Source organism: Salmo trutta, chromosome 5 (assembly GCF_901001165.1).
Source record: "Salmo trutta chromosome 5, fSalTru1.1, whole genome shotgun sequence".
Taxonomy (NCBI): Eukaryota; Metazoa; Chordata; class Actinopteri; order Salmoniformes; family Salmonidae; genus Salmo; species Salmo trutta.
The window spans coordinates 20,301,357-20,324,075 of record NC_042961.1 but is presented as its reverse complement, the minus strand read 5'-3'; the positions used below and the strand labels follow the sequence as shown (position 1 = coordinate 20,324,075).

Sequence of the window (22,719 nt, the reverse complement as noted above, 5' to 3'; positions counted from 1 at the left end):
TCCGCTCAGGACAGACACAGCTGTAGGCTATTTGCTCAAGGGATAAAACGTAATCGGGTAGGCCTATTTTGACGTTTCCACAGGATCCCTTTCACAATAAGTGGTTATCGAGGGAGAGAGCTGGAAAGATTTTTGAAGTAGTCTACATTGGTTAGCCTACAATTAGGGTGTGGATTATTTTGCTCTTCACTTGCGGTCACGTTGTACAGCTCCATATTTTCCTAACGGAAACCCCAAGGGTTTCGTTTTGAATTTCTTGGAAAGAAACACCATAATATTAATCAAGTTAATTCAACTACATTTCTTACAATCAATCCCATATACTATGTTCTTACAAAAAAAGTTAAATTCTCTCATACAACCAATATTAAAAACAGTCAAATGCTTCTCAAAGATGCCCTTTGGTGGTCAAACTTGCACTAACTAGCATTACTGGCAACAATGGCTGAAACTTAAATAACGTGCCAAAGAACTTTGCTGAAGCCCGCAAGCTGTGCTGCAATACGACAACTTTTATTGGAAGAACCACTGAATTGTCATTCTCAATGGATGTAAAAATAGACGTTTGCTTGCTGTTTGAGGTGAAGAAAACATTACTTTGAGAAGCTCCACAGCTCATTAGTGGTGGTGAGTTATGACAATCAGAAATACTATCAGATCCCCAAATTGGCACATTTATAGGCCAACGTTTGCGTGCAGGTCAGGTAGCCTAGGTCTACTACTATGTGTAATCAGATGTGGGTCTTTACTCAACAGTGACTGGAGCGCTACAAACAAAAGACAATTAATTCATAAATTGACAACTTGTAAATGGAATGAAATACACCAAAACGTGTTTCTCACAAGTATAGCCTAGGTTGTGCGCTCTGCGAACAAGTGTCCACTCTGACAATGACAACTGTAAAAGACTGTAATAATAATATATTGGATGTCTTAACAGAAATTACGGTAACCAGACTAACATTGTAGATTCGAAATTATGGGAATTTATGGTAAATGTACTACTGGTGATACTGGTGTGCCATCCCTGCGGCCTTCGCAATGGATCAGTCCACTCAGACAGGCGTGAATCAAGACATGCCATTTTTTAAAATTATTTATTATTTCCTGCTCGACTAAAAAATTCTCGGTCGACTAACAGCCTATTGACCAGTCGACTAAATGGGTTCAGCACTATTACATTCACTGATAAAATGGAGTCTTAATTTGACCGCTAAGATATTTTGTTAAATTCTGCACCTCCACGAATGGTGGTCATAACTTTTGTGGGTTATTTGGTAGTTCCCGGGACCGCTCGCTGCTCTAGACCTTTTCAAGGGCATTTGACATTTCTATCCAAATGTTCAACTTTGCCATCACAAAGTCGATGCTTGATCATAATTTACCAGCAAGAGCGAAGTGTTATGTCAAGTCCTGGGGATGAAATCCAGGAAAGTAGGTGTGGTGATCCACAAGTGCCCAACATAGACTAAACTATCCACTAAACGGCCATTCTGGACAAAAATCAATGGCTTTTTGTCACTTGACAGATGACAGAGATGACTGCCACTTTACTGTCTCATGTTTAAATTCATAGAATGTACTATTTTATGGGGAGGAGGGAGTCCAGAAATAACCTACCCATTGGTGCATGACGGGAGGTGAGATTCATAATTCACCAGGGACGCCGCTTTTTTTCTCTTCTGTCAGGTTACCTTTTGGGGGAGCGCTGGAGGAAACCGTAAACGGTAGCGCAGCTGATCTAGCACTTCTGATGAAATTAAACCCCAGAGACATTTTCACAGTGCTGGTCGTTAAGTGCTCAAAAGACCGTTTTTAAAATGGTCAATTTGTAGGGGTCAGAGTTAAAATGTCTGCCAGTAAATGGAACTGCTCATAGTTCCTCATGCTATATGATGAGGAAGTGTTCTTAAACTACGTGTACAGCTGGTTGAGTGGGGGCGCATTATGCCTGAAGAGGCTGTAGTTTTCCTTCGCAGGTGTCGACAAAGCTCTGTTGGGTTTGCAGAATTGTCTGTCTATCATGAATTCTGCTCTGTGTACTCATCCGTATGATTACAATGCCTAACATACATTTGAATTTAAAGGTAAGTGCTTAGGATCGGCCTGTGTGTTGATATTGAATCCCAGCCATTTTAAACCTAACAAGCTGCAAGTGAGCAATAAACTGCACTATCCTATTAAGAAAATATGAGTAGCACTGTCAGTTATTGGCAGTGGTGGAGAAAGTACCCAATTGTCATACTTGAGTAAAGGTACCATAATAGAAAATGACTGAAGTGAGTCAGGCAGTAAAATATTACTTGAATAAAAGTCTAAAAGTATTTGCTTTTAAATATACTTGAGTATCAAAAGTAAATGTACTTAAGTATCAAAAGTAAAAGTGTAAATCATTTCAAATTCCTTATATTAAGCAAGCCAGACGGACAGCCAGGGACACACTCCAACACTCCAGCATAATTTACAAACAAAACATTTGTTTAGTGAGTCCGCCAGATTAGAGGCAGTAAAGATGACCAGGGATGCTTTCTTGACAAGTGTGTGAATTGAACCATTTTCCTGTCCTGCTAAGCATTCAATATGTAACGAGTACTTTTGGCTGTCAGGGAAAATGTATTGAATAAAAAGTACATTATTTTCTTTTGGGATGTAGTGAAGTAAAAGTAGTCAAATATAAATAGTAAAGTACCGATAAATAGTTAAATAGTTCTTTCAAGTATTTTTACTTAAGTACTTTACACCACTGGTTATTGGTAAATGAGAAATGTTTTGCAAAATGAATTTCAGTGTGTAAAATTGTTTGTCATTATGAGGTCTGTAGTTATGCCCATGGAGGTCCCCAGACCATTATTTGATTCCTCCCATTGCAATATTACCCAAAAGGTAATGATCCAACAGGCCTGAGCACCACTCCCACCGCTATGGTGTCTGCTCAGCTCCAAATTTGATCACAGACACTCCACATCCCCTCCTATCTGAGGATAAAAAACTGTGAGGGTGTCCTGGTCTGCTACACTGTGCTGGTGATGTGTTCGATGTTCTAGTCCATAACCCGGCTGGCTTCAACTGATCCCAACGTTGGCTCGGCGCACCTGGACAGCCTTAATGTTTTTCCTCTCGTGTCAGCACTTCTTGTCTCTTTCTGGCGACAAGGGCTTGAACTACCACCCATGAGTGTGTTGTCAAGCTGAGATGTTTGTGTCAGCGATTCGTTTCTTATAATTGTTGAGGTTTGGGATTGGCTCTGTGGACCCATGTTTTACTTTCCAAAACTGTTTGAACAATGATGGCTGGCCACGTCATGAGGTCTTGCATTGGGTTTTTTCCCTGTTCCGGATCTCCTTACGCCCCCCACTAGGGCTGATCTCGCTAACTAAGGCAGGCCAAAGGCAGGGTTGCCAACGGGCTCCATTTTGTGATGCTTACATGAAATGTAAAACAGATGGATGTAAAAATAGACACTGTTTTATAGAATACAATGAGCATATGGGCCAATTTGAGTATACTCTTAGGGCTACATAAACATTGTGTGTGTATATAGGCCATATTACAGCCTCCATAGGTGCTGATCAGTGACTGGTGGATCTGGAGACCAGTGAACAAAGGACTCGGATATCAATTTCAGCCCAGCCTCAGAGGTCCTGTTGGAACACAGTGATATCCTTTTCAAATGATATGGTTGGAGCAATATGGGTTTGTACAAAATCCATCATGCACTGATCATTCCTGACCTAGCCTCCGAGAAATAGACATGTTCTCCTAAATAAACTGTTGTCAGTAGTAACATTGTCTTTTCGGTGAAAGTTTAAAAAAAAATTCTGCTGAAGGAAATATTTGATCTGTCTCTCACGCCACCCTTGGCCAGATGCGAGTCGATTGGGGAGGGTAGAGCAAGGTAGGAGAGTGAGAGGTGGAAGCACTAATTGATAGGTGAGAAAGTGACTCAGGCGGTGTCTTCAGCCCGAGAGGGCGGATGATATCTGTATTTGTCACACAACCCTACAGTGACTTCTTTTGAAACGTTGAAAGCGTGAAGACCCTGTGTCTATGGAGAAGTAATTACTTGTGCTGAAAGCCTAAAGCTGCATTTGTAAACCGCCTCAATAGGCCACAGCCATTGATTTTTGTTTTCGGTAAATGAAATGTCGAGGCCATGGTGATAATTAACTTTTAATTGCTATTGGATTGTAAACATTTTTTCAAAAGTTTAATGACAGCCAAAGGCAGCATTTCAGCATGCCATGACATTTCAAATGGTGAACTGTTTTTGGAACTGTCTTCAAGTTGTAAATGGAGGGAACGCTCAGTAAGTGCTACATGATTGCTCACACCTTTGTCATGCATAATGCCCATGGTACTTGAAAGAGCATGCTTGTTCTTGGTTGAGTGGGTGGGGGTGCAGGTGGTAGGGGTTTATAATATATGTAATGTAACTGCAGGACTACAGTTCTGGTCAGTGACGAATGTGGTCGATAATGGTTATCTGGAGATCAGTGGATGTAACGTGGTCTTTGTTTGTCGGGTTAGGGGTAGACTATGGAAGTGTTGAGGGACCAGAGATGATTTGAGGGGAAAACACCTGAATTAGTATTTCTTTCCCTCCCATTGGAGCATCCCTTCCTGACTGTGTGACTGACTTGATGGGTCATCCCACTGTCCAGACGGTGGGAGCGGATCTGTTTTATACACTTGAGCATTTACAAACCAAATGATTGTTCCATTATGAGGGAACAATACAAGCTTGTTAGAAACTACACGTGCTGTTGGGTAATTTATGCTCTAGAAAGAAACCAAAGCTTGTCCTCCAGACATCAGAGACAAATGAACAAAACCAAAACAGTTGGTGCACCTCAAATGCCCTGCACTTTTTTTCTGTAGACGGTTATGATCATCTCTGTTTAAATGCTTTTAACTTTTGTTTTCATGAAATCATTTTTTTGGAGAATGTGGTTGTCTAAAATAAATGTCCCTTTTATTCTGGCTGTGCAGTGAAATGAACAGAGAGCTGTGTCAATAGTGTTGTTTTGGGGGGGGGGGGCATTGTTACATGATTCATTGGTAAAATTATATTTTATTTGTGTTAAGTTCTCTCACCGTCAGCCTGGTGTTGATGTCCATCCCGCTTTTAGTTCAGTTGAAACATTGGGCTGGCACCAGTAATCTCATTGTTTCTGGAATCCTCAGAGCGTCTGCTGGCTGTGTGAGCAGGCATCTTCCCAGCCTACATGTGGATCCAGGAATCTGCAGGCTGGTTAGATGGTTGTCACATGTCTGGCCCTCACCATCGGCACTCTACTTATGTTCGCTTCCTGATGGTTGTCTGTTAACACCAAGCTATGGTTCATATGTCTGTGTTTGTGATCGGTTAACTAATCCTTCGAAGTTTTAACAGGGTACAGTAACCAGAGTGCCAAAACTACCATACTTATATTTTACCCAGATTGTGGTTATCAAATTCTTAATTGCTTGTCCACAAAAATAAACATATCTACTGAACTAAAATATAAACGCAACATGCAACAATTTCAAAGATTTGACTGAATTAGTTAATATTAGGAAATCATTCAATTGAATTAAATTCATTAGGCCCTAATCCATTAATTTCACATGACTGGGATTACAGATATGCATCTGTTGGTCACAGATACCATTAAAAAAAGTTAGGGGCGTGGATCAGAACCAGTCAGTATCTGGTGTGAATTGTGTACAGACGCTTGCGACGTGGGGCCGAAACGTGCTGAAACATGAGGGGGTGGCATGACAATAGGCCTCAGGATCTCGTCACGGTATCTCTGTTCATTCAAATTGCCATTAATAAAATGCAATTGTGTTCGTTGTCCACAGCTGCCAGTGGCCATCGAAGGTGAGCATTTTCCCACTGAAGTCTGTTCCGATGCCAAACTGCAGTCAGGTCAATACCCTACTTAAGGCGACGAGCACGCAGATGTGCTTCCTTGAGACAGTTTCTGACAATTTGTCATTTGTGCACGTGGTCTGCGGTTGTAAGGACGGTTGGACATACTACCAAATTCTCAAATTATTTTAGGCGGCTTATGGTAGAGAACTGAACATTAAATTATCTGGCAACAGCTCTGGTGGACATTACTGGAGTCAGCATGCCAATTAGATGCTCCCACCACTTGAAATATCTGTGGCATTGTTGTGTGACATTGTTAGTGACCTTTTATTGTCCCCAGCACAAGGAGCACTTGTGTAATGAATGATCATGGTGTTTAATCAGCTTCTTGATATGCCACACCTGTCAGGTGGATGGATTATTTTGGTAAAGGAGAAATGCTCACTAACAGGGATGTAAACAAATTTGTTGCCAAAATTTGAGAGAAGCTTTTTGTGCATATGGAACATTTCTGGGTTCTTATATTTCAGCTCATGAAACATGGGACCAACACTTTTACATGTTGCATTTATATTTTTCTTCAGTATACTTTGTGATATTGCAGACAGCTCAGTTAATACACCTCTGTATATTGAAGTATAGTTTACCTGAGGCTGAATGTGACTAGTCTGGACACGCCAGTCAGACGCTCACCTCTGTCACGGACCACTGATGTCTTTGCTCTGGCTCACGTTCCAGGAATGAGCCGAAGAATGGTCTGCGATTTCAAGGGCCGGCTAAGGCTTCGCTCTGGGGAAAAATCTCGGAAATCTATTTGGAAAGCCCAAGTCGGTCATAGAGAAACCAAGAACGGCCACAGAGGTTAATTTATTGCCTTGGAGTTGGTGGCTGTTCCACCGTAAATCTCCCCCATCTGCTCCAGGCTGATGTCTTAACCAGAGCTGGCTTTTCATGTATATTCTGAAATGTATTTTATAGTTAAGTGGTTTTCAAAGTTTATTAGCAGATTAAATTGTTGGTCTATGAAGCAAGTATATTTGCACATTAAATTTCTCAAACTTTGGTACTGTTTTCATCAAGAATTTGCATTGGGCTACTCAGTCTCGATATGCAGTAGATTATACATTTAAGGTGTAACTCAGTCAGCTGTTTTTCCTCTGACACTTTTGTCAAATCTGAACGCTTTGATGCATCCAGGCCATAAGATGCATTCAGGTGGTTACATTTCCTCTGGTCTCGCATGTCGCCTTGATTCTGATCACCATGCCCAGCACCTCAAATTATTCCTTATCCCTCATCGCCGGTGAATAACTTCAGCAGAACAAAGCATGTCCCCCTCTGTTTGAGCCAGGGCGTCGTGAGGGTTGTGAGAGGCAATTGGAGTGTGACGGCTGCCTTGTCTCTCCGAATTACAAACTCCAATTGTGTGGCGATAGGCTGCTGCCCAACCCCAAACTTCCAGACTGAGACAGATACGTCCTCCAGTCAGAACGGCACTGAGGCCATCTCCACCTCTCTGATTTGTCCTCCATTAAACCTGCCCTACAAGTGCCCCACTCAACACACCCTTTTCTGTAAACTCATTGAACATAAATCAAAAATGAAAAGCTTTTATTGCTGCTGTCACTTCTAGGCACAGTTTTCTGGCACATTCATGGGACCACCAAATGTTTAGACAAATCAGAGACCTGCAATCTTAGCCTGACATTGTTGCTAGCCAGTGTCTTGTGATTGTGGCGATTCCTAGATTGCAGGCCTTTAAGCTGAGGTTTGAGCCAAATGTTTGTTAGGTCAATCTTCACAAAATAGGATGGAGGGGATTTAAGCTATTTTTGTAGTTGGGTTCAAGACTGTCCGGATTAGATTGTCATGCCAGGGTATAATCATACACTTTAATAGAGATGATCCGTTATTACACATCACATTATATTTTTCCTCATAGAACCAGCTCTTTCCAGAACCTTTTTAGTTTGCAGAATAGTAAGATTACCTGCCCCCTCTGAAATGATCTGCTTTTATTTACTTTATGGTAGGGCTGAATATTGTATGTATTACCTGCTGGGACTATCTATCTATCTTTGGATGCAATTTGAATGGAATTGATGGGAGTGAGAGTGACGGTGTGCTCAAGTATGCACTGATTTAAAGCTATGATATTTGAGGGATAGCTGTTTTTTAAAATTCTGCAGCTGCAAATATATACAGTTCCAGTGAAAATTTTGGACGCCTACTCCATTAAAGGGTTTTTCTTTATTTTTACTATTTTCTACATTGTAGAATAATAGTGAAGACATCAAAACTATGAAATAACACACATGGAATCATGTAGAAATCAAAAAATGTTAAAATCAAAATATTTTAGGTTCTTCAAAGTAGCCACCCTTTTTCAAGACTTTTGGAAAAGCATTCTTCATGAAGCTGGTAGAGAAACTGCCATTTTGGCGAATCTAAAATAAATGTATTTAACACTTTTGGTTACTACATGATTCCATGAGTGTTATTTCATAGTGTTGATGTCCTCACTATTATTCTACAATGTAGAAAATAGTCAAAATAAACCAACTTGAATGAGCAGGTGTCATCTTTTGATTGGTACTGTATATTTTTTTCTTTACAATTAAAAAGTAAGGTGACCCCTGTAAGCCAGATGGTGATGTTTAAATTAGATGCGCAATCACTCCTTATATTAGCCTACTGTAGCATAGTCTATGCTGCAGCAATAGTATGCGTACCTGTCACAAGAAAGAAGTTACCATGATTACCTTAATTTCCGGACTATTGAGCGCACCTGAATATAAGCCGCGCCCTCAATTGTAATTTTTTAAATTATTTTGAACATAAATAAGCCGCACATGTCTATAAGCCGCAGGTGCCTACCGGTACATTGAAACAAATTAACTTTACACATGCTTTAACGAAACACGGCTTATAACAAAAATAAATAGGCTTTAACGAAACACGGCCTGTAACAAAAATAAATGGGCTTTAACGAAACACCGCTTGTAACAAAAAATAAAAAATTTGCAGTAAACAGTAGCCTACCAAGAAAGTCATTGCTCCAGATCAAGCTCCCGTGCAGCAGCTCTATTTCCTTTTCCAACAGCCAGATCAATCGCCTTCAACGTGAAAGCTGCATCATATGCATTTCTCCGTGTCTCTGCCATGATGAGGGTGACAAAATGACTACCGTAATCAGAATGATGGGAAGTTTGAGCGCGCTCGATTTAATCTAAACAGTAAACAAAAAAGTTGTTTGACCTTAACCCGTTCGGCAATTTCATTGGTCTAATGAAAGCTTCATGCCGCCAAAAAACTGAGCACAGAATGTTTTATTTTAATGATTTTTTTTGAAAGCAGGAAAAATCCATATATTAGCCGCGTCATTGTTTAAGCCGCGAGGTTCAAATCATGGGAAAAAAGTAGTGGCTTATAGTCCGGAAATTACAGTAGATGATACAAGCATTGGACTGTTCTCCATAGATGCGCTGTCTGTCCCCACCCCAAGCGTTGATTGATCATGCCGAGAGACGGCCGTGGCAAAACCAGATTTAGACATCTCATAATTCAACAGTTCCATTTCACATCATGCTGTTCATAGAAATGTATTGTAATTTACCGGTTTCTCGCTGTTATTTTTCCCGCGATAAGGGAGTGGGTTTTGGCTGTAAATCTCGCTGTTCATCCCTACTTGTATGGTCAATTATTTTTCCTTAAAAAAAAAACAGAGCAACAGCAGTCCTTTCCCAATGTTCTCATGAAGTCACTGATGTATTGCGGCTTTATTTTATTTGCCGTTTTATATAAAGGATTATTAAAGATGTAAGAAAAGAGACCAGAGAGAGACTGCTACGCTTTGCGGAATGTGTGGGTTGCCGCTCTTGCTACTGCTAGTGAAATGTGCTGATAGACGCGATGGCTATGAGCTAATGTCGGATTTTATTAATTCAGGGTAGCTCTGACATATGCCCGCTGCTCTGTGTTAGTACAACTGTTCAACAGTATATCTGACCATTAAGAGAGTGCTCATCATTTCACATGGCTGACTTGTGAGCATGCTGGCCCTAAATTACCCAAAAGTGCCGTGCATCACCAAGATGGATGGGTGCTCCTCATTGCTGATGGAAGAGATGAGGTCTCCTCCCTTACAATGTAAAGTGCTTTGAGGTCCAGTGAAAGAGCTATCTATATATGCCATCCATCATTATTTTCATTACAGATTAGAACGCATCTTGGTTACAGTATGTTTGAGACTGCTGAACAGCATCAGGGATAGGATTGAGAAATTTCCCATGCTCATGTCTGGCTGTTCCCTAGACTTCTGAGTGTCAAAAGAGTTGGCATTAATGCTAGACTATTATTTCATAAGTCTTCAGGGCCAACACAAGTAGATGATTTTAGGGGAACATTTGGAATTCCCAGTCAATAGCCAAGAACTGAACTTTGCCTTTGATGTTTGTCTATACTCACAGCGGGTCAAGTTCACCAAGTTGGACGGGCTTTGAAGGTAACTTGAATGTGCTGTAGTTGGAGACTTGGAGCTATCTATATTTTTGGAGATGTAGCTATCTGCATTACTACTTTGTGTACCGTTTTTGTTATCTTACTAAATCCTTAAAAACAAATTAGTTGTGAGTACGCCAAGTGATCGCTAGTCCTTTTCCACAGTATACACGGTAATATAATTGCTTGGTCACCTCACCAAATCATCATTTTGGTTGAGTGTGTCACCGGTTTGATCTATTCTAAATATTTTCTAAACATTGAATACAAATTACAGCAGACATGAGAAGTAAAGCAGATAAAGTTACGCTGCTAGTCTGAAGCAGTGCTCTTTGCCAGTCGAAGGCATTACTTAAAAATGTTTGAGATCAGCATGTGGAGGGGCGTTGCCGCCAGGTGCACAGGTGACCGTGGTCTGCTCATTAAGAAGGGACACTCATTACTAATTTGGGGCAAGGAGTTTATGCTCTAGTCCAGATCTTTTAAGTATTCTATATGTCTTCATCGTACAGGTTGAGTGAATGTATCTAAACTCTTATTGTAGAAGTGTTTACTTTGCTAAGTGTTTATAAAGTGCTTTCTATTAAGTGTTTCCGTTCAACTGGTCTCTGCCAGTGATTGGAGGGTATAAATGCTCTGCTGTAGAGCTTCATGGGTGTTCAAAACTGACGACTGTCTCTGCAGAAGTTAGTAAGGGTTCTGAGCCCTAGGGGCTAGTCAGGCTGATCTTCAGTCTTTATATTTCAGATGTCTAGTCTATCATTTTCATGACTTTACTTTGAGCCTTGTCCAGCATCTTGTTGGATGAGTTTAACATTTTGTAAATACCTGCACCTACTCCAAGAGCCTGAAAACATAAACCATGCAGTGGATCTTGTGCTTCCTGCATCACTCACCAACACCAGCCAGACAACTCGATCCATCCATGGCAAGTAGGAGGACCTACCATCCATCCTTACAAGTTGTTTTTATAGTGTCATTGCTCTCTGTTTGCTATTGGAGGCCATTGAAATTACCCTATTAAAATGGACCAAGATCTTTTCAACCATTTCTCAAAACGACTGCCTTCTTCCCCTAGGCTGCATTACTGTCACACACCTATAAACCAGGGTCGGTTTGCGTCACCTTCCTTACTGCTGCTGGGAGGCAAATCAGTACCATGTATCCAGCTGCGGCGTTAGCACGCCTTTTTGAAAAGGCTTTAATTAAGGTAATAACACGACGCAGACTGCTGAGCAAGTCCCCTCGGTTTAGTGCTCTGCGGTCTCCCCAATGGGCCTGGGTCTCTGGCCAGCTGCTCCACCATGGTTTTCATCTTTTGGAGTTTGCAGACAGGTGATGTAGTGTGAGGCGGATGTCCGAGCAAGCTCAGCCAATAACACGGATGGATCTTCATTTGAAACTGCACTGTCTTACCCTATAAATCCGTTTGCCATTACTCTTTAACTCAGGACCAATACACCTACACACCTGTATCTTTTGGTCAATTGATTTGATGTACTATTCCGGATTTGTTGTTTGTGAAGATATTCTAGAATGTTAATGAAGATTGATATTCATGTCTTTTTTTAAGGCTATTCCTGGACAATACTGACATGCGATTCCTAGCCCATGTTGAGAAGACACTCCAAAGCCCATTGCTTGTTTGTGATGGGTTTAATAAAACATTCTGCATCCTCATTTGCTTTTAATTATCCAACGATTTATGGTTACTACATTCTAGCGGAAGGACTGCATAACAATGACTGTTCTCTGTTGTGCTAATGTCCCATTTGAATGCTATTGGGACTTGTTTACCATTTACAAACGCATTTTGGATCGTGATTACTGTTGTTCACCTTGTACACAACCTAGTTCATGGTGCTTTATTCCTGCATATTTGTTTGTTGCTGCAACTTTATGATATAAATCAAATGCAGGACCGTTGCCCAACAAACATACTATTCAGAATAGTCTATTCTCTACAAAGGACCCAGGTAAAACATTTTTATAGGCATAGCATTATTAGCATTTCAGGCAGTTAATCAGTTTTCTGAACAGTACTTTGCAGTTTCACAGGTGTTTCAGATACCATCACCAAGATGTCATCTTGGTTGAAAAAGTGGAGTTGTTTGATAAGGTAATTGAGGCTTTATTACACTAGTGAAGCAGTGTTGGTGAGGCATATTGGCTGACCTCGCTCTCCCCCTTCCATATTACTGTACTGCTGACTGATGAGCTTAGATGATAGAGATAAGATTGCGTGAATATGGGAAGGTGGAAAAGGGCTTCTTAGCGGCCACATTCCACCAGTCTAGCACCGTGATCCCAATCACACAGCCGTGTCAATGCAGGTCACCTCCATACTGGAGACCGCATGACCTTAGGTCTCGGTATTAGTCTTAAAGGGGCAGTGCAGTAAAAATGTGATTTGCTTGTTTTTTTTTCGTTTTTGTTTCCACACTACGGTCGAAATAACACTGAAATTGTGAAAATTCTGAATGCTCTTTTAGTGTAAGAGCTCTCCTATCTGCCAATCAGGGCTGTGTATGTAAATATATTTACATTTGTATCAACACGCCTACATGATCAGACTGAGCATTTTAATAACAAAAGCAGGATCTGGGAAATAAATGATCAAAAATATATATTTTTATTTTCATGAATTACACAGTGATGTGTTAGACACAGTGACGACATCAAAAATACTGCATGGGGGCTATAAAGCCTTATCTGAGATGAGACAACTTTTCAATGGCGATTAAGCTTACCTTGTATATCTGATCTTGGCTTGAACAAAAGGAAAGGCGAAAAAAACATTCTCTCCTGTCCATTGGCTTAGCTAGCTTGGTCCCTTCTAATTTTCTCCGCTTTTGTCAACCAACAATGTTAGGGTCACTGAAATGATATATTATTGAGTTATTTGATTATTGTTTGGCAATGTATTAAACTTACTTACTTGGACTTTGTAATATTGCAGCTTGTACTGTACCAAAGAATACAACCCTACATGTCTGTGATCTTAATCTGTAAGGCAGCTTTGACACTGTTAAAAGCTTTAAAAAGGGCCAGTCTTATCCATTTCCTGTTTTGGTTTTAAGGGTGTTGTGAATAACATTTATGTTTTTGTCATGATCCCATTCCATAATAGTGATTCTGCAATGGTAGTGCTTCCTTTTGCGTTTTGGCAACTGTTCTTTAGAGCCACACACACCCTCAGGTCAGTGTCAAAAGTATTTTCCTGATGTCAGCAAACTAAGCCTGGGAGACATGGCCTAAAAACTCATATGTCAAGTTTTTTCGAACATACCGGCAATTCACGATATTTCTCAAATTTAATAACGTTTTCTCTAAGCTTTGTTGTACAATTTAAAGGTCAAATCCACTGCATTTAAAACAGTCACCAATAGTCTAATGGCTGAATATATGCCTTCTACAACCATAATCAAAATAGTTGTACTTGCTCCTTTTTATATATATTTTTTGCATTCACTGAAATGGCTTTCAGGTCTGTCTATAAAAATGCTCTTTTTTGTAACACATGTAACCAGAGCCATGCATAATGCACATTCACTAATAATGCAGCAGGCATTGTATTAATTTAACACGGGTCTTATAAACAATCTCTCAAGCAGATGCCTACGTGCTAGTGAGTAGCCAGCTAATATTTGTATTTCAAGTTTATCTCGGTATAATTTCACAAGCTCTGAATTCAGCTAACAAGGCAAAGTTGAATTGTTATGAACACACCGTTCTGTCCGTCTCCAACTGTTTTAAACAGCGTGCTAGCCTGCCAACTTCGTTCAGATGTTGAAATCAAGTGGTGTACCTTGTTTCTCAGAATGAGAACGAGTTGCCAATTCCTTATATAATAGTTTGATTCTTACTGCACATTTATTAAAAGACCAAACAGTTTGCATAACAATCTTTATTTGACCAAAATGCTGCTAGCGATACATGGTACCGTAATGCGTGACAAACTGAGCATTCATTTTCCAGAATGAATGTTTATTGGTACATCCGTTTTAGTGGTGTCTGCTCTGCTCAAAATTTGAGTTGAAACATGAACAAGGTATGGTTTGAAAAGGTAACTTCTCTATTACACTAAAATGTCTCCATTTGTTTCTGTGTCCGATTCTGTTGGACCAAACCGCAAATGCAAATAGCGAGTTGAAACCGTTTGAGAGTAAGAAGTGATCCTCATCTGTTGAGAGGTAGGGGGAGGGGCTTGGGAGAAAGGGGCAAAGTGGGAGATTTCACTTTCACCAAAATCTGTCAAAAATAAGATCAATGTGTTTCTATGTGCTCATTTGAAACCTTGTCACTTGCCTTCCTGCCTCTGGGATAACCACTCCCATTGTTACTAGACCGGGCGTCCGCCATTTCGCAGTCTAGTCAGCATTTGGCCAAACACACCAGACGTGATCAGGACACGCAGGTTGAAATATCAAAATGAACTCGGAATCAATTATATTAATTTGGGGACAGGTCGAAACATTCATGGCAATTTAGCTAGCTAGCTTGCTGTTGCTAGCCAATTTGTCCTGGGATATAAACTTTGGGTTGTTATTTTACCTGAAATGCACAAGGTCCTCTACTCTGACAATTAATCCACACATAAGGGTAAACCAAATCTGTTTCCAGTAATTTCTCCTCCTTCAGTCTTCTTCTTTGGACTTTATATGGCGGTTGGCAACCAACTTTAAGGTGCATTACCACCACCAACTGGAGTGTGGACCTCAGTTGATCTTTCAATCACCCACATGGGTATATGCTCCTAAAAACCAATGAGATGGGAGAGGCAGGACTTGCAGCGCGTCAAAAATAGAATGCGGACATTCATTGACGCACGCGAGCAGTTTGGATTAAATGATTGAATAACATGTATGTGTACGCTTGTGCACGTAACGCGAGCGCTGTGGTCCGCATGTTAGGGTGGAGATATGAACATCTCGTCATTATATTCAGATCTCTGGTGTAAATGGGAATGTGCACAGCAGGAGCTAACGAGAATAGCTCAAATAGGTATGAGAACAAGCAGACATAAACCCTCATAAAAAAATAAAAAAAATACAGAACCTCGATTCTGCGATACAAGCATTTGGAATATCACGCAAAAACATAAATTAGAATTAATCAAATTAATTCGATATATCGCCCAGCCCTACAGCAAACCCGTGGGAGTTATCATGTAGGGGCCAGGGCTGGAAATAGGATTGATAAATTAGTCAAACAACCCAGACAGTGTTTTTCTAATCTACATAGATGTGGCAGCCTGACTTGTTACATCACATAACTCAGTAAAGGCAGTCTACAGTGAAATCATGGCTGGGACCTGGGGTAGGATAGGGTTTGCTGTGTTCTGCTAAATGCCGATCTCCAATCTGTCCTCTGCTGCCCACTGAGGGCTTCTGGGAAGGGTTTCGGGAAGTGGTTGAACTGGAAGTGTTGCCATAGCGACATGGATACGATGTGAGCGGAGGCGGGAACGATGTGGGAGGAGGGTGACTACATCTTAAATTGTTGTTTCTCTGGCCCCGTAGGAGGAAGTCACTTTGTGATAATCATCTCGCAACTTGGCACGGATGTTGGGGGGGGAGGCGTCCCATGGGGGTTCTGTTCTAGCTATCGTCGTTAAGGCATTCACTATACCCCTGTCTGTACACCACCATACTGATGGTGCTATTATTGAATTTCTTACCTTCTGTTTTCCATACATCATACTGCTGTACTGTTCAACCCATGGGCTCTGGTGATATGTCTAGTGGAAGGTGGGATATCTTGCCTTGTTTTCATATCCCAGGCCTCAGCATTAGTTTGCTTCTAATTTGGCTGATTTCGATCAGGTCTCATGTTCTGACATGGCGCGGAGGCCAGACACTGTATAGCCAGGGGAAAACACATGTTGACTCTGCTCAGAGGAAGTGAGCTTGTGAGAGACAAAATATCCATTTGCTTTGCAGCTAAATATGTCACACAATGTTTCTGTGTGAAACTTTACTGATCTGCTCCTTCCCTAAGGGGATAATTATACTGAACAAAAATATAAACGCAACATGCAACAATTTCTACGATTTTTACTGAGTTAAAGTTCATGTATTAGGCGCTAATCTATGGATTTCTCATGACTGGGAATACAGATATGCATCTGTTAGTCACAGATACCTTAAATAAAAGACTGCGGCGTGGATCAGAAAACCAGTCAGTATCTGGTTTCACCACCATTTGCCTCATGCAGCGCGAAATCTCCTTCGCGTAGAGTTGATTGTGGCCTGTGGAAGGATGTCCCACTCCTCTTCAATGGCTGTGCGAAGTTGCTGGATATTGGCTGGAACTGGAACACGCTGTCGTACACATCGATCCAGAACATCCCAAATATGCTCAATGGGTGACATGTCTGGTGAGTATGCAGGCCATGGAAGAACTGGGACATTTTCAGCTTCCAGGAATTTTGTACAGAACGTTGCGGTATGGGGCCGTGCATTATCGTGCTGAAACATGAGGTGATGGCGGTAGGTGAATGGCACGACAATGGGCATCAGGATCTCGTCATGGTATCTGTGACCATTCAAATTGCCATTAATAAAATGCATTTGTGTTCGTTGTTCGTAGCTTATGCCTGCCCATACCATAACCCCACCATGGGGCATTCTGTTCAAAATGTTGACATCAGCAAACCGCTCGCCCACACGACGCCATACATGTGGTCTGTGAGGCCGGTTGGACGTACTGCCGAATTTTCAAAAATGATGTAGGAGGTAGAGAAATGCCAATTGCATGCTCCTTTAAAACCTGAGACATCTGTGGCATTGTGTTTTGACAAAACTGTGCATTTTAGAGTGGCCTTTTATTGTCCCCAGCACAAGGTGCACCTGTGTAATGATCATGCTGTTTAATCAGCTTCTTGATATGCCACACCTTTCAGATGAATGGATTATTTTGGCAAAGGAGAATTAAACTAACTTGTGCATCAAATTTGAGCGAAATAAGCTTTTTGTGCATATGAAACATTTCTGGGATGTTTTATTTCACCTCACTTTACGTGTTGCGTTTATTTTTATTGTAGAGTTGAGCACTGAATTTTGAATGTTCTCAAAATAGTTACCCTTGAAATTGCCAAGCAAAGACATAGGAATGTATTGGTAAAGCAACATACCCTTACCAGCTTTCTCTTTTATCCTTTCAGCTCTAACTTGTGCTCTTCTTGGCATCCTTCCTAAACTCTTTGTCTTGAGTCTCACAAAGGTCCCTGCTAGGAGAGGGAGGACAGGACTCTAATAATATCGACATGTCAAAACTCCCCAGGAAGCAGAAATCAATGCCAAAACATATTTTTTTGTTTTTTATTGAATTGGTCAATTTGTTCCCCATATGAGGATTTGTTCCCAGCGATTAGTATTCGATTATTTCACAGAAACGACCTCCCTATAAACCAAACTACATTTAGAGCGCTCTGAGGAGATGGTGTTCTCACCTCCTGCCTCACTGGTCCCTAAGAAGAGGGCCCCTTCCCTGAGGGACATGTGCAAACACTACCCTCTAAGGTTCCAGTGGGCTTCAATGTACTCTGTGGGATACACCCAGACTGTCTGCCAGCCCCCTTCCCGTCCTCTACTGGGTAGAGGGTAACATTGGCTGGGCAAACATCACCCAGGACCTGCCCTCTAAATTTACACACTGCCTCCCGTTCGCCACTGGCGGTGACACATTCCTACTGCATGTGTCTCCTACACAGTGCAGTATGGAACCAAGTCCATCTCAGACATAATTTTTCTTTTTTTGTTGTCTTTATGGAATTTGGGTCTATTTACAATGTACAGTAGATGTTGACTTTGTATTCAAAGTATTACACAGTTAGCTATTCAGATGCCGGTCAATACAGATTTCCTGTAGATGTTGTTACAGCCCAATCCAAATCTTTATTTAGTAACATACCGGTATAATGTGAAAGGTCAGGTAATGTTCAAATGCCCGCTCACCCACTGCCTCCCTGGTCTGTCCTTTGGTAGACAGACAACCTCAGTCCTGTGAAACAAGATGTACTGCCGCTGTAGCAGGAAGGGGTCGCCACTGACTCCACAGTGAGTAATGTGCTTCCTGCCCCAGACAGGAAGTGGGACTCACCTCGCACCAAACCTCTATCCTTGCTCACACCAAACAGACCCCCCCCCCCCCCCCCCCCCCCCTCCCGTGGACCAGAGGGGTATACTATGTACCGGGTTTGATGAGTTCGTGAGGTAACTTTGGTCAACTCAGGATAACCGGTCTTTCGAAAGTGACTCACCTTTTAGTCAGGTCAATTTCTATGGCAACAAATCCTTCAGAATGAATAACTCGGTGCTCACTCCATTAATCCTGAATGAAGTGTCTAAACCATGAGTTGAGGACCAATGAAATCATATACCCACCCTCTTGCAAAGGTTATCATCCTTTATTTGAGCAAGACAACTGATTAAATATTTTATTCATCCTTTTTTTGTGTACATTTAAAAAAAAAATGCATATCACATGGTACATTTGGTAATGACTGCATTTGCTTTCCAAACTATGTTTTTCGCGTGATTGTATTTAGAAATTTGCGAAAGGCAAATGACAACCTCAACCAACCATAGACATAATTTATAATCCATAGATGGCAGTTCCCATTCAGGTTCAAGTAAAGACTGGCAGCCATTGCTAGTGTAACCATGAGTTTAACAGTCAAATTTCCAGGGCAAGAGGTTCCAAAACCCTTCGATGGGTTATATGTCTATGGCCACAACGCAACAAGCTGTTCCACAGATAGAAGGAGCATAGGCTTGGGAAAAAGGTGCTCGTGCATTGATAAGCACACCAAAGACGGCATTGAAAAGTAAACAAATTAAAAAAGACGGCACTTCTAAAATTCAATTTCACACCATAGGCTGCAGAATTTGCAAGATAACCGTTCATTCATTTTGATTTCGGCACAAATAAAAAAGGTTACAAGCCTGCTAGAGTTAGTGGCAGGCGGACAAGTAATATCCACTGTCGTAGTACGGATGAAGCCTGACCTGGAATGTGAAGCTAACTGTAGCTGGCTAGCTTTATAAAAACCTTAGTAGTATCTAGCTTACTTTGTAGTATACCACTCTGGCTGGATAGAGGGCCTAATCAGGTTTACCAGCTCTAATGTACTGGGTTTCCTGTACCTACCTTTTATTACCGTGGGAAGTCCTAGTGATGTCATAAGAGCATCCTAATTTACTGGTTCGTATGCTTTTGTCAGAGATTACAGTAGATTACTGTTTTTGAGAAACAAACTATGTAAAAGGCTAATTTTAAAATTCCTTGAAGAATGTTGAAGATGTCAAACATATAGCTACATATTTCTGTAGGGTATTATGCCAACTTTTTCATGTATTCCTATGTGTGAGCCATCACTATCTGAGAGACCTGACTATCCCTTTAATCTGAGATTGATGTTCCTAAAAGTCCATGATGAAATGAAAGTGTATTGCATCTCCATGTCCTTACTGGTCTTTCTTCCCTCTCCCTGCAGTGCATATTGTCTCAGCCCAAGTTCTGGGCGGTGGAGGTGACAGCACTGTGTCTAAGGACCAAGCTGGAGAAGGGCAGCTCTCGGCGGGTGGAGAGGGCCATGATGCAGACACAGGTAAGAGAGGAGGGGTCACATGGGGTAGGGTTCAATGAGATATTCTATACCACACTCATCGTGAACGTCACTATTGGAACCTCACATCTCAAGTCTCAGGTACTGTACAGTGGTGGCCAGAAGTTTTGAGAATGACACAATCATTTTCACAACGTTTGCTCCTTCAGTGTCTTTAGATATTTTTTTCAGATGTTACTATGGAATACTGAAGTATAATTACAAGCATTTCATAGGTGTCAAAGGCTTTTATTGACAATTACATGAAGTTGATGCAAAGAGTCAATATTTGCAGTGTTGACCCTTTTTCAAGACCTCTGCAATCCGCCCTGGCATACTGTCAATTAACTTCTGGGCCACATCCTGACTGATGGCAGCCCATTCTTGCACAATCAATTCTTGGAGTTTGTCAGAATTTGTGGGTTTTTGTTTGTCCACCCGTCTCTTGAGGATTGACCACAAGTTCTCAATGGGATTAAGGTCTGGGGAGTTTCCTGGCCATGGGCCCAAAATATCGATGTTTTGTTCCCCGAGCCACTTACATATCACTTTTGCCTGATGGCAAGGTTCTCCATCATGCTGGAAAAAGCATTGTTCGTCACCAAACTGTTCCTGGATGGTTGGGAGAAGTTGCTCTTGGAGGATGTGTTGGTAACATTTTATTCATGGCTGTGTTCTTAGGCAAAATTGTGAGTGAGCCCACTTGAAAGGTCTCAGGATGCTTTACTGTTGGCATGACACAGGACTGATGGTAGCGCTCACCTTGTCTTTTCCGGACAAGCTTTTTTTCTGGATGCCCCAAACAATCGGAAAGGGGACTGATGTTTTTCCTGGAGAGAAGTGGCTTCTTTGCTGCCCTTCTTGACACCAGGCCATCCTCCAAAAGTCTTCGCCTCACTGTGCGTGCAGATGCACTCACACCTGCCTGCTGCCATTCCTGAGCAAGCTCTGTGCTGGTGGTTCCCCAACCCCGCAGCTGAATCAACTTTAGGAGATGGTCCTGGCGCTTGCTGGACTTTCTTGGGCGCCCTGAAACCTTCTTCACAACAATTGAACCGCTCTCCTTGAAGTTCTTGATGATCCAATAAATGGTTGATTTAGGTGCAATCTTACTGGCAGCAATATCCTTTCCTGTGAAGCCCTTTTTGTGCAAAGCAATGATGACGGCACGTGTTTCCTTGCAGGTAACCATCGTTGACAGAGGAAGAACAATGATTCCAAGCACCACCCTCCTTTTGAAGCTTCCAGTCTGTTATTCAAACTCAATCAGCATGACAGAGTGATCTCCTGCCTTGTCCTCGTCAACACTCACACCTGTGTTAACGAGAGAATCACTGACATGATGTCAGCTGGTCCTTTTGTGGCAGGGCTGAAATGCAGTGGAAATGTTTTTTTGGGATTCAGTTCATTTGCATGGCAAAGAGGGACTTTGCAATTCATCTGATCACTCTTCATAACATTCTGAAGTATATGCAAATTGCCATCATACAAACTGAGGCAGCAGACTTTGTGAAAATTAATATTTGTGTCATTCTCATCTTTTGGCCACGACTGTATATAAATACACAGAGTAAGGCTATATTATTGGTTAGGCCAGTAATGCTGGTCTTCTTGAAGTTAAAGCACTTGCACTTGGCGTTATACCATTTCAAAGGCTTACGGGCAAAATTCGATCAATTCCAAACCTGGATTTACATGATCTGCTACCCATGTCTTGCTTTATGTCACATCATTAGCACAACAGTCTGCAAGCAGAAATAAGCTGTATGCCCCCTGAAATCCACCCAGCCATACTCTTTAAATCAGTATTTCCACAGTGAGCTATCTGTGAAAGCAGAGGGGACATGTGAATAACCTAGCGGAGGACAGACATACTCCCCCTGTGCAGGATGTTTGTCATGGGTGTCTCTGGGAAACCAGCCCCCCTCTTCCCCCTCACCGTCAAAGTAGAGGGGGACTGGCAACCTGGGAATCTACAGCCTCTGCTCCCTGTGATAACATGGTAAACTGAGCGAGAGCTTACTTGTGTTGTGATGGGCTGTGTAGGAGGATGGGGTGAGGCTTAGACATATTACGGTACCATTCACAAGAACACAAGTCCTTTGTTTCCACACAGCTTTTCGCAGCTAAAGTGCAGACAATTTCTCTCACACACATACTTATACTTGCCCATGCACAGATCTATGATTTAGGAATCTTTTATACTCAGGGTTGCTTCAAACTGTGCTGGGATGACATTATGGTGTGTGTGTGTGTGTGTGTACTCGTTGCTCTCTCCAGCCCCAGTGAGCTATCAGTCGTAGACAGACGAGGTCAAAGTCATAAAGCAGGAGGTTGGGGCCTGGGACATGACGGTCTGACATCGGGTATAGAACAGGACACTCTCTTAAAGAAGCCAGACACTGTACAGCTGCTCCATGGTTTTGTGACATAGAGCAAAGAGAAAAAGTCTGGTTTCAATCTCTCTAGCTTGCCCTCCTCAAATGTTTGCACACGGAGCTCTGCAGTCTGATCCCAAACCTGATTTGACAGACAGCGCCTGGAGGGGGGCTGAAATGGCTGAGGGGGTCCTCCAGGGGGAGCCGTGTGACAGGCAGGGTTGTTTCAAGTCATCTAGAGGGGTGGGGGGAGGCTCATGGGGGGGTCGGGAGCCACCCGTCTGTCCATCACAGTGCGATGAAGACATCAAGCACCCACTGATCCCACCGTCTGACACTAACCCCATCACCACCCTGTCCCATTCCCCTGTGAG

The 22,719-nt window shown here is 41.9% G+C and overlaps 1 protein-coding gene across 1 annotated transcript in view; it reads left to right on the top strand.

The window, feature by feature from the left end:
* ttc27 (tetratricopeptide repeat domain 27) overlaps positions 1-22,719 on the top strand; it is a 122,294-nt gene that overhangs the window by 58,278 nt on the left and 41,297 nt on the right. Inside the window, exon 10 of the mRNA XM_029752875.1 lies at positions 19,857-19,970. Within this exon, the coding sequence (XP_029608735.1) occupies positions 19,857-19,970 (114 nt within the window). The remainder of the gene's footprint in view (positions 1-19,856; positions 19,971-22,719) is intronic.